The following is a 12,121-nucleotide window of genomic DNA, read 5'->3' on the forward strand; positions in this document are numbered from 1 at the left end:
AAAACTTTGAGACACTGTAAGGTATTTAAATAGTTTTGAAAACAGATTCCTCCATGTCTGCATTGGTTTGCTGTTGTTATTTTCCACAATGCTTTCCCCAGGTTTTATTTTAACTTTTTCCTTTAATGTGGAAAAATAGCTGAAATGTGCTGAATTTTCTGTCATGTTTTACTGCACATCAAAGGTATAACATCTTTTTAAAGGAAATTCATCATGGTGTTTTTTATTTTCAATCTTATAAAGATAAAACCATGTTTGATTGATTGTTGCCAAAAGTAGGATGCAAAAAGTATCATAGAATCATGTTGACAGTTAGGAAGTAAATCTCATGCGTGTGTGAGTATGTGTGTGAGATTAAGCTTATTGCTGACAGTTTTTGAGTCTCTCTGTCAGTAACAGCACTTAACCTACAGGTTCCTTCTTCTGCTACCTGGGCGAGTTGATACTTGTGTAACAATGCAGTCATTTTGTAACCCATGACCAATATGTATTTCTCTGAATGCTAGCCAGCTGAAAAGTACATGCAGAATCTCTCTTGAGCCAGAACCATCTATGCAGACGTTATCATTTTATGTAAACATTTATTGTACAAATCCATCCTATGAGCACTGTCAGAAGTGTTGGGGATTCTGCCAGTCGTCTGTTTCTCTACACTGTTTTTCCAAGTTCCCTCTTTCACTACTACGGTAGCCCTGATGGATACTAACACAGAAAAATGAATAGTACAATCAACAAGACTGTTTCTTCCAGTGCAGTGCTGTCATTCTTGGTGCAGATGAGACGTACTGCATTATTTTTCAGACATTTGAATCTATACATGAATGGACATGACTGAAGGAATGATTTATTATCCAGATTACAGGGTCCTATTTTTAAGCATTGTGGATTCAGTGGCTCATTTTAAATTATTTTAAAGCAGATGTTTTTCAAATCAAGAAGAGGACAGGAAATTTGTATATAATAGGCTCTGATCTTGCCAAATGTGGGGTTACTCTAATACATAGTTTATGATAGATTAGACCAGTTGTCATGGTCTCTGGTTGCTTATAAAGGTGGACTCTTGGTCCATTAGTTATTAGTTAAATATAAATACGAATATATAATTATGAGTAATATGCATAACTTACATAGTAAGTTGTAGGTAATTGATCTCAAATTGTTCCTGAAATTTCACTTGCTTCGGAGATGTTTCCCATTTCATTCATTCATTTATTCATTCATACATTTATTAATTCCGCAAATACTTATTGAAACCCTCCTATATGTAAGGTCCTGTGCTGGGCTTTATTTTTAAAATTGACTCTTAAACAGATCTTACTTTCAACCAGCTTGGAGTCTGGTAGGGAGATAGGACATGGAGATTACCAGAGGGAATGTGCTAAGTCTCAGAAAACGCTTGGGCAAAGGCGTGCTGCTGCTGAGGTGAGAGCTTCCTCCACTTGAGAGGGTGTGGGGTCAGGAAGGCTTTCCTAAAGGAAGTGACGTGGGGAGAGCATCTCGGAACGGATAGGACAGAGCTGTGGTGCGATGGGAGAGGAGCACATCCTGTCTGTGATGAAGCATCAGCACAGCGTGTGTGCTCAGAGCAGGCTCTGGCTCGGCAGGAGCATAGCGTGAGTGAGGGTACGAAGCATGGAGTGAGACAGACTGATCTTGAAAAGGCTTGGAGTGGCGACTCGCCTGCATGTTCTGCGGCAGGCAGACGGCCAAAAACTTACTAAACAGAAAAGGCAGAGGCACGCTTCTCAGGAAGAAACTAATAATGCCCTGGGGGTTATTTATTTATTTTACGACAAAGGAAGAATTGCAATGTGGCAGTGACTATAAATTTACATGTACTAACTTTTCACTATACTTTCATCATTCATAATAGTAACTTACCTTTTTATTTTAACCTCTATATGGTTTATAAAACTTTTTCAGCTACATCGTTTTTTTTTACTTGAGTCATAATTGAGATATCATTATCTTAGTTTCAGTTGCACAACTTAATGATGTAATATTTGTATATATTGCAAAATGATCACCACAATAGGTCTAATTAACATTTGTCACCATGCATAGAAAATTTTTTTTCTTTTGATGAGAACTTTCAAGATCTACTCTTTTAGCAACTTTCAAACATGCAATACAGTATTAGTAGCTATAATCACCACGCTGTAGTTACATCTCCATGACTTGTTTATTTTATACCTGGAAGTTTGTACCTTTTGATCCCCTTCGCCCATGTTTCCCACCCCCAACCCCCTGCCTCTGGCAGCCACCAATCTGTTCTCTGTATCTGTAAATTCAGTTTGTCTTTGTTTTGGGGTTTTTTTAGATTCTACAAAGAAGTGAGATCATACAGTATTTGTCTTTGTCTGGCTTATTTTGCTTAGCATAATGCCCTCAAGATCCATCTATGTTGTCACAAATGATACGGTTTCCTTCTTTTTTATGGCTGAATAATATTCCAGTGTGTGTATGCTGTTATGTTATGTGCTATGTGACATGTATAAATATATATAACATTTTCTTATAATGTAATGTTTTTTATATATATATATAAAATATATATATATATAAAAATATAATATTTTCTTTATCTATTTGTCCATTAATGGACACTTAGGTTGTTTCCGTATCTTGCCTGTTGTAAATAAAGCTGTAGTGAACGTAATTGTGCATGTATCTTTTTCTGGATTCTTGTGATGACTGAAAAGAGAAGTCTTTTGTATTTGTCTTCTTTCCACAAATAGTGATAAATCCCTTCTTTTTTGTTGCTTCCTAGGAATGCTTTTGTTTTCAGTTTTGCTGTTGTTGAGTTTTGTTTTTATACACAGTAGATGATATATTTACCTGATAGAAAAAAGAAAACTTACTTGTTCTCTCTCTTCAGTGGATATATGGAATTTAAAGCTCATAACTACTGTATCTCAGAAATGCCTCTGGTAGTGGTTCTATCAATTAAAGGAAAGATTCTTGACCTGGGAGCCACGGATGTATCTCAGAACTTTTAATTATTTAGCATAGTTGCCTGGCTCACATTTGGAATTTAATAGATGATTGCTTTTTTCTTATTTTAATGCTATTTTTGTAATCTGCGGAAAGATCCGTATCAAGTTGGTAGGAAGTGAAAGGGGAAAAATCCCTAAAAATCCCTATATAGAGAGTTTTATGTAGTACCTGTTTTTTTTTTTTTTTTTAAAGATTTTATTTTTTTCCTTTTTCTCCCCAAACCCCCCCGGTACATAGTTGTATATTCTCAGCTGTGGGTCCTTCTAGTCGTGGCATGCGGGACGCTGCCTCAGCGTGGTTTGATGAGCAGTGCCATGTCCGCGCCCAGGACCCGAACCAACGAAACACTGGGCCGCCTGCAGCAGAGCGCACGAACTTAACCACTCGGCCACGGGGCCAGCCCCTGTAGTACCTTTTTTTAAAAATGAGGATTTAGATCTTGCACAATGGGAAAAATTCTGTTTTCGTTTTAGAATTTTTCTCCTTTTGTGGACTGTCTCTAATCAGAGCTAACATTCTTGTAGTCACTTTTTGCATCATTTTTAGTTTCAGCTCAGGCTCCAAACTCTGCCATCACAGCTCAGACTGGTGTTGGGGTGGCATCTACAGTCCACCTAAACCCCATGCAGTTGATGACAGTGGATGCATCTCATGCTCGACATATCCAAGGGATCCAGCCAGCACCCATCAGTACACAGGGGATACAGCCAGCTCCCATCGGGACACCAGGAATACAGCCAGCACCAATTGGCACACAGGGAATTCACTCAGCAACCCCAATCAGCACCCAAGGACTTCAGCCTGCACCAGTGGGTACTCAGCAGCCTCAACCTGAGGGAAAGCCTTCAGGTAATTTTAGTTTTTTGCATGGAAGTTGGTGTGGAGGAAAGAGATACACTGGATGTAAATCCTGATTCTGCTCCTGGCTGGTTTTGTGGTCTCAGGTAATTTCTCTAGGCCTTAATTTCCTCTTTGTAACATGAGTTTCCTAGAACTTGGATGTCAGGATCATTGTAACCGTTAGAAATTAGATACATAAACAGCCTGTATGCATTTGCACATGATGAGAAGCATTCTATAAAGAGCTCTTAGTAGAGAAAGCAAATTCACCTTATAATGGTAGTGTTCTCATTCTTTTAAGATTTCCTTTGGAGTTGTGTATGAAACTGTAAAATTAGATAGACTGGAATGTTAGTACCATTATTAGGGATTGAGAGGCAGTGGGTGGTATTTTGCAAAAACTGTAGAAGAACATTTCTTGAAGTACGTTATGTACTTTATGTATCTTATCTCATTTATTAGTAATTACGGTTATAGAGCAAAGAAAGATGGATACTGATCATGCATCAGTAGACTTAATAACTTCTCTCACTTTGCCGTCTACTTTGAGACAGATGAATATTGTGTTCCTATCCCCTGTCTTCTTGAAACTGGACAGTCATAACATGGGACCTCTAATTCTGGTGGTCTGATCCTTTTTGTTTGTCTTGTGTGACATTTTAGTAATGTTTCTTCCATTTCCCTCTCTCCATCATTCTTTCCTTTCCCCTCCCTGTCCCCCAGCAGTGGTGTTGGCAGATGGAGCCACGATTGTAGCCAACCCTATCAGCAATCCATTCAGTGCTGCTCCAGCAGCAACAACCGTGGTGCAGACCCACAGCCAGAGTGCTAGCACCAATGCTCCAGCCCAGGGCTCATCCCCCCGGCCGAGTATACTCCGGAAGAAACCTGCCACAGATGGGTGAGTAGACCCAGTAGTGCCAAATGACACCTCTAGTTCTAGATATAGTTGGCATAAACAGTAGGCACTCATCCAGTGCTGCTAGCAAGCTCTAATCTCTCATCTTCTGTAGAGTTTTTGAATTTCCTCCAAAATAACTTGCTCACAGGGTTGGGCAGAAGAGCCTCACCAAGCTCAGACTGAAGGATGTAGAGAATCCCTGAGCAGTGGGGTGTCGGTTTATACGCCTCTCTTGCATAGTGCTTTAGGAGCGCTCTGTAATTGTGGGAGTTTAATCCTAGAACCACTACGGTGGCTTGTAAAGAACTCTTCAGGCTTGTCTAAGTAATCACATTAACGTCTACTGTATATTTTTTCCTCATCATCCAACATGAATTGTTGTTCAGGGCAAGCAATTTCCCAAGTATATTAAGGTCATATTTAGTATCAAATAGTGTTCTGTGTTGCCATATAAGCTTCTGAGTTGGTGGGTCATGGGCAGGAAACTATGTGAAACGCTGTGGAACATAGACTAGAGTCTTTGTCTTTTAAGGGCAAGTCACTTCGTGGTAGAGTAACCTTATCATTGAAAATGCAAGGCAAAGCTTGTAATTAAGATGACAGATTGAACATGCACTTCTAAATTTCTTTTCCTCACCAAACCCTACAGAATTTTTAGTAAAGAGGCTTTTTAAAAGTAAAAAAAGATTAGAAATGCACAAGGAGGATAGGGAGAGGAGAAGACACAACAGCAACAAAACTTTGAAGCTGGAAAGCAGGCAAGTGGCCACTCAGTCAGCTGTGAGAAAGCCGAATGTGAACTCTGTAAAGGAAATCGTTGAGCACCATCCTCATTTAAATTGCTGCATCTTCAAAAGGATGAGGGACAGGAAGAACTGAGAGTAAGAAGAGGTGGGGCTGAAATCTGTGTGAGGAGCTGCTGGAGCCCTGTGCCCCCTTCCCGCCCCACACGTGGGTGCACTGCCCTCCCCAATCCCAGCAGGCACCTGCAGGTTTCACCTCTGCACAGGGCCCTGGGATCAGCCGGCACAGCGGAGGCCTTGAGTATTTTGCCAGAAGCAGATTAAGTGACCAAGCATTTATGAAGTGCTGAGACTTCCCAGTCCACTTCTCCCCTCCACTTCTCCCTTTTGGCTGACAGAATCCTGGCAGTTGAACTTAACTCTGTAGACAGAAAGTGAGAAGAGGATTCTGCTCTCCTGGGATCCATCTGTCCCAAGGGAAAGATCTACAGATACCAGCACTAAGGGTTCCCTGAGGACGGGGATCGGATCAGCCTGCAGTGAACCTTGAAGTCCACGAGGCTTTCACAAGCTCAGAGCTTCCAGCCGGCTTTTTAGTACCCCTCCTCCTAATCATGAACATACAACCACGGATAAGCAGGTGTCTGAGGGGGCTTCTAACAGTGCAAGAGAGAAACCACAGGAAACGTACAGAAACAAGCAGCTTGGAAGATGCAGAAGCTAGGCAAGGAGAAGCAAACTGAAAACAAACAGTTACAGCAAATGAACAGAGACCAAACTGTCAATGCTGTCTTCAAAGAACAATAGAAAGAATTGCATCCACGAAACAGGAAGGCAATGCTACATAAGAGGAACTCTCAGAGACCAAAAGTGTGTGTTCTGAAATTGAAAATATGATAGCAGAAATGGAAAATTCAGTAGAAGAGTTGTTAAAGTTGAAGAAATCTCTCAAAAGTAAAGCAAAAAGACAAAGAGAGAGAAAATAGAAGAGAAAAGATAAGAATATTAAGGAACCAGTTCAGGAGATCCTGCCTCCAAGTCGTGGGGCTTCAGCGAGACAGAGCAGAGAGAAGGCGGGAGGGCGGTCACTTAGAGATCATTCACAGACAACTTCCAAAACTGAAGGGCACTTTTTTCCTGATTTAAAGAACCATGAAATGCTCAGCACAGTAGGTACAATGGACACAAACAAACCGGCACCAAGGTAAAATATTTTGAAATTTCACAACACTGGAGACAAAAGGATCTGCCCCCTTCTCGCACACTTTGCCACCTCCCAAAGACCCTTCTGCTGTGCCCTCTGCAATTCCTAGTCTGTCCTCATCAGATTCCCCTGTGTTCTTACCTCTTCTTTGAGAACACCTTCTTGCATTATCTGGAACTGGCTCTTTCTTGGGGTCTGGACTTCCACTGCAGTCTCTCCAAACTTTTGGCTGTCTCTGCTCCCGTCTGTCCTGTCACTGGGCCTGGAGGTAGGGTCGATGTCCCTTCATGCCTCACTGCCCCTTTGAGGCCATTGATCTTCAGAAGCACTTGATCTGTATTTAGATTTCATAAAATTTGCAGTTGAAGAAGTCGTTTCACATAGCCAGGTTATTCCAGACACACTGAAAAAATTTCCAATGACTGAATCAAATGTCAGTTTTTAAATTCAAGTTAATTTAAATGAAATACTGTTAAATTTTGCTCCTTTGTTGCACTTGCCACCTTTCAAGTCCTAGGATCCCCATGTGGCTAGTGGCCGTCTTGTTGGACCCGGCAGCTCTAGAGGCTTGATGAAATGCAGGTGTGATTTTGGGGGGTATGTTTGTATGTTCAGAAGGTTCAGGATTTCTGGCTGTCTTTCTGTCTTGAACATAAACAAATGATTTCATAGCTCTCTGGCCTCTCAGCTGCTTGGATGCTTCCCCTCCCTCAGCAGTACACATCCATAAGCCTTGCCCTCCTCAGCACAGGAGTTCAGCGTGCCTGCCTTGCCCTCTTTTTCTATAGTGCTCCAGTGTCCCCCAGCCCGCCATCTGTCTTTCTGCCTCACTGGCCGCAGTACCGTACCTCCAATAATACCCAACTGGGAGCCTTCCTTCCATTGACCCTTCCACCTTTTCATTTTTCCTCACTGCCTTTCATGGCCTCTTTCTGTACTCTCTGATTCACGCTCTCTGGTCCCTTGCAATCATTTCCTTGCATTCAGCCTCAACTTGCTTGCCCTCCTATTCACTTTGTCAAAACCAGAGTTAAATCCAACTTTCTGCTTAACTGGTATTGTGCATGCATAGGTACAGCAGATTGTGAAGGGAAAACACCATGTTGACTGGATTTGCTTAAGCTCACAAACCTGCACTAGGATCTTACAGTGGACCAATGCAGTACACTTTCCTAAACCAGCCTTCTGGAACTATTTTACGTCTGCTCCACTCAAAACTTCCACATCTCCTCTCCTGTATTCACTATTAGCTGCCTACTTTCTTGAGAAAATGGAAACAAACAGCAGAGAACTTCCACAAACTCTAGCTGTCACGTCTCCTTACCTGCCAGCATCTGTCCCCATCTGCCTTCCCGTCTCCCACTGTTGGGGCACTCTTAGAGCCTCTCTCGCCACCTCAGCAGCGCTGCTCTAGCTCCCCGCCCTCTCCTGCTTAAGCAGGTTTTTCTTGCTAGTGGATCATTCACATAACAAGTATAAATATGCTGCATTGCTTCCATCTTAAAACAAAAATTCTTTTATTGAGTCACTTTGCTCCAAGTGTCTACCTCATTTTTTGCTCCTCTTTGCAAAGAAAATAAACGAGTTGTCTATATTTACTAACTCCAATTCTTTCAGTATTTTCATTGAAGTATAGAAAAGTGCACAGATAACGTATGTTCAGCCTAATGAGTTAGCACAAAGTGAACACAACGTCCAACCACTGTGTGGGTCAAGAAACAGGACATCACTAGCCCTTTCTCCCAAAAGTGACTAAATAGTTTTTCTTTTGATCCTATAGATTTATTTTGCCTCTTCTTGAGCTTAGAATCACATTCTATACATTTTTTGGTATGCATCCATCTGCCTTCACTTGGTTTTGATGTTTTAGATATTTGATGATATTAAGGGCTTATTATATATTTTTTAATGTATCTCTCTCAATAGGCACATGCTGAAATATGTACAAATGAAATGACATTATTGCATGTTATTGTAGTTTTCTTATTGCTGTATAAATTGTCATTGTATAACAGTACCATGGTTTATCCGTGGATATTTGGGTTTTGGTTTGGGGCCATAATGTTATCCTGAGGATATCCTAGGAGAGGATTTGCTGGGTTATGGGCTGTGCTTATGTTCAAGTCTAGCAGGTAATGACAACAGCTATTCCAAGTGCTTACACCGAGCCACACTCACCAGCAGTGAGGGTCATTGCATTCCTCATTGCCAACACTTATTATTGGCAGTCTTTTTAAGTTTGGTCATTCTGTGGGTTTATAGTGGTTTATCATTAGTTTTTTGTGTATTTTTTGTTTTGGGGGTTAAGTAGGGAGTTGGTCTTACTGTTTTGTTTATTTCTTACTTTTTATTATGGGAAAGTTTAGATATAATACAGTTTTAAACATATGAATGTGTACCCATCATCCAACTTCAGTTATCAACTTACCAGCTCAGGGCCGATTTTGTGTTATCTATATGCCTAGCCACCCCCTTCCACCCTATTATTTTGAAGCAAATCCCAGACAACACATCATTTCATTTGTATATATTTCAGCATGTGTCTGTTGAGAGATATTTACTAAAAAAAAAATTCTAACTCCTTAATATCATCAAATATCTAGTCATTGTTCAAATTTGCAGTGGTCTCAAATGTCACAAATTTTGTTTTGTTTTATATTCTTTATTTGAATCAGTATTGTAAGAAGGTGCCCACATTTTGATTAGTAGGTAGGTCTCTTAAGACTCTTCTAATATAAAGTGTTCCTCCATGTCTTTTTTTCCTTGCAATTTGTTGAAGAAGCTTGGTCTCTTGTCCTGTGAAGTTTTCCCTTCCTCTCCCTCCCTCTTCTTGGATTTTGTTGACTACACCTCCATTGTATTAGTTTCTTAGGGCTGCTGTTACAAATTACCACAAAATTGGTGGCTTAAAACAACAAATTTATTCTCCCAGTTCTGATGGCTAGACATCTGAAATCCAGGTGTTGGCAGGGTTGGTTCCTTCGGAATGCTCTGAGGGAGAATCTATTCCAGGACTCTCTCCCAGCTGCTGATGGCTGTTGGCAATCCTTTGCATTCCTTGCCTTGTGGACACATCAGTCTCTGCTTCCGTATTCACATGGCCTTCCTCTGTGTCTGTGTCTCAGATCTCCCTCTCCTTTCTGTTATAAGGATACCAGTCATTGGATTTAGGGCCCACCCTAAATCTAGAATGAGTTTATCTTGAGATCTTTAACTTAATTACATTTGCGAAGACCCTGTTTTTTTACATTTACTGATACCAGGGATTAGGACTTGGCTGTATCTTTTTAGGGATCACAGTTCAGTCCACTACTCCCATAGTTTAGGTCACTTGTTCTTTCCTCTACGTTTTCTCTGAGTTGTTACTTGAATCTAAAGACTTGATTAGATTCATTTTTTTTTCTTTCGGCAAGACTACTTCATAAGTTGGTGGTTTAGTCTTTTACCAGGAGAAATATGATGCATAGTGGTCCTTCTTTTTGAGCTGTTATCAGTCTTGATCAGTATCTGGGTCCCTTAACTGTGGTCATTGCAAAATGGTGTGTTCTGGTTCTAGCCATTTTCTCTCAAACCCATTCATCTAGTATTTGTTTCCACCACTCTTCAAAAACTAAACATGTCAAGATCACTCATGACTGTTGCATTACCAAATGCAGTGGTAATAATTTCTAGTCTGAACCATATGTGACCTCTCTCTTGCATGCCACAGTTGATCACTGACTACCTTGATCAGCTTTTTCATTGGCTCCCAGGAACTTGTTCAGGTCAGTGTAAGTATATGGACATCGTAATGATAGTACACACTTCATACGGATTCAAATTGTAACATTAAGTAAAAGGAGACGTGGCGTGTTAGAAGAAGGCATCTGAAAGAGTCACGGTGGTTACTTCCTGGAGAAAGATGGACAGGAAGTGGGGAGGGATGGGGAAGGGGTCTTCTGTATTTTGTTAAAAGCTTTTTAGTACTGTTTTGGCTTTTTAAATAATGTGCCCATATTCCTTTGATAAAATTTAAAAATCCATTTAAAAATACCCAGCCTGTGCAGTGCTTTTGTTTTGCGATAAGTATGCCTGGTAAATGTGTCTTGTGCCTCTTATCCTTTAATGCCCTCAGACTGCTGTTTTCTGGGTTTGTCTCTTGTCTGTTTCAGAATGGCAGTTCGGAAAACCCTCATTCCTCCTCAGCCTCCTGATGTGGCTAGTCCTCGAGTGGAGAGCTCTATGCGGAGTACATCTGGGTCACCTAGGCCTGCGGGGTAAGCATGTCAATGTTGTCACTCTTGCTTCCAGCTGCACATAACTAGGGAGGAAAAAGTCTAATACGTGTGACAGATGTCACATAATTTGCCTGCGTGCATCTTTTTATATCCGGTTTCTAGCTGTGTGACCTGGACACCTTTCTCAACCTCTGATCCTCGTTTACCTCATTTATGAAATGGGCATACTTATAACATCGACCTCATAGGATTCTTGTGTATTTAAACGAAATGGTGCCTTTAAAGCACTTAGTTCAAAGCGTGCCTCATAGTAAATACCCAGTTATTACTGCTATCAAAATGGCATCATGGGGCCGGCCCCATGGCCGAGTGGTTAAGTTCACGTGTTCTGCTTCAGTGGCCCAGGGTTCACTGGTTTGAATCCTGGGCGTGGACCTACACACCGTTCATCAAGCCATGCTGTGGCAGTGACCCAGATAGAAGAACTAGAATGACTTACATCTAGGATGTGCAACCATGTACTGGGCCTTTGAGTGGTGGGTGGGCAGGGTGGGCGGGGAGAAGATTGGCAACAGATGTTGGCTCAGGGCCAGTCTTCCTCAACAACAACAAAAAAATTGGCGTCATGACGAGCCAGCCCTGATGGACTAGTGTTTAGAGTTTGGCGCTCTCACTGCTTTGGCAGCCCAGTTTCAGTTCCCAGTTGCAGAACCACACCACTTGTCTGTCAGTTGCTGTGCTGTGGCAGCAGCTCACATAGAAGAACTAGGACTAACAACTAAGATATACAACCATGCAATGGGGCTTTGGGGAGGGAAAAAAAAATGGCATCATGACAATAGTTACTACATGCCTTTTTCTTTATCTTCTTAATTCTAAAAGTAATATTACTTTGGGGGGAAAAATGAGACAATGTAAAAATGTTTAAAGTATAAAGTGACAATCACTGTCCAATTCTCCACCCACCTCTTCAGTCCCACTCCCCAGAATATTGATTGGTGGCAATTTTGTTAAGTATCTTTCCAGATCTTTTTCTACATAGACATGTAGATAGACTGGTAGATTCTTAAAAGCTGATTGATGTCTCTTGCAATTTTCACTTATATCAGTAATAGTTTACCATGTTAATATATTTAGATCTACTTCTTCCTAAAACTTCATTCAAGGGAAAAATTGTGAATGCCTTGTGTGTGCCAAGTATCGTTTTAAAATCTGGGGA

The 12,121-nt window shown here is 41.0% G+C and overlaps 1 protein-coding gene and 1 long non-coding RNA gene across 17 annotated transcripts in view; one reads left to right on the plus strand and one right to left on the minus strand.

The window, feature by feature from the left end:
- Nucleotides 1–12,121, plus strand: part of SAP130 (Sin3A associated protein 130) — a 69,744-nt gene that overhangs the window by 33,457 nt on the left and 24,166 nt on the right. For 7 of the 14 annotated variants that reach the window (XM_044769238.2, XM_070507353.1, XM_044769239.2 and 4 more), the window contains 3 exons: nt 3,544–3,846; nt 4,561–4,738; nt 10,837–10,941. In XM_044769238.2, the coding sequence (XP_044625173.1) occupies nt 3,544–3,846; nt 4,561–4,738; nt 10,837–10,941 (586 nt within the window). The remainder of the gene's footprint in view (nt 1–3,543; nt 3,847–4,560; nt 4,739–10,836; nt 10,942–12,121) is intronic. The other 7 variants (XM_070507348.1, XM_070507350.1, XM_070507354.1 and 4 more) reach the window with 1 other exon arrangement.
- Nucleotides 1–12,121, minus strand: part of LOC123285356 (uncharacterized) — a 106,313-nt gene that overhangs the window by 8,808 nt on the left and 85,384 nt on the right. Inside the window, exon 2 of one of the 3 annotated variants that reach the window (XR_011502728.1) lies at nt 6,827–7,019. The exons of 1 other annotated variant lie outside the window; for it this stretch is intronic. This is a non-coding gene — a long non-coding RNA (uncharacterized lncRNA). Of the gene's footprint in view, nt 1–6,826; nt 7,020–12,121 lie in introns of those variants that run through there. One more of the 3 variants, XR_006527098.2, reaches the window with a different exon arrangement.

The sequence above is a fragment of the Equus asinus genome, chromosome 4, assembly GCF_041296235.1.
Source record: "Equus asinus isolate D_3611 breed Donkey chromosome 4, EquAss-T2T_v2, whole genome shotgun sequence".
Taxonomy (NCBI): domain Eukaryota; kingdom Metazoa; phylum Chordata; class Mammalia; order Perissodactyla; family Equidae; genus Equus; species Equus asinus.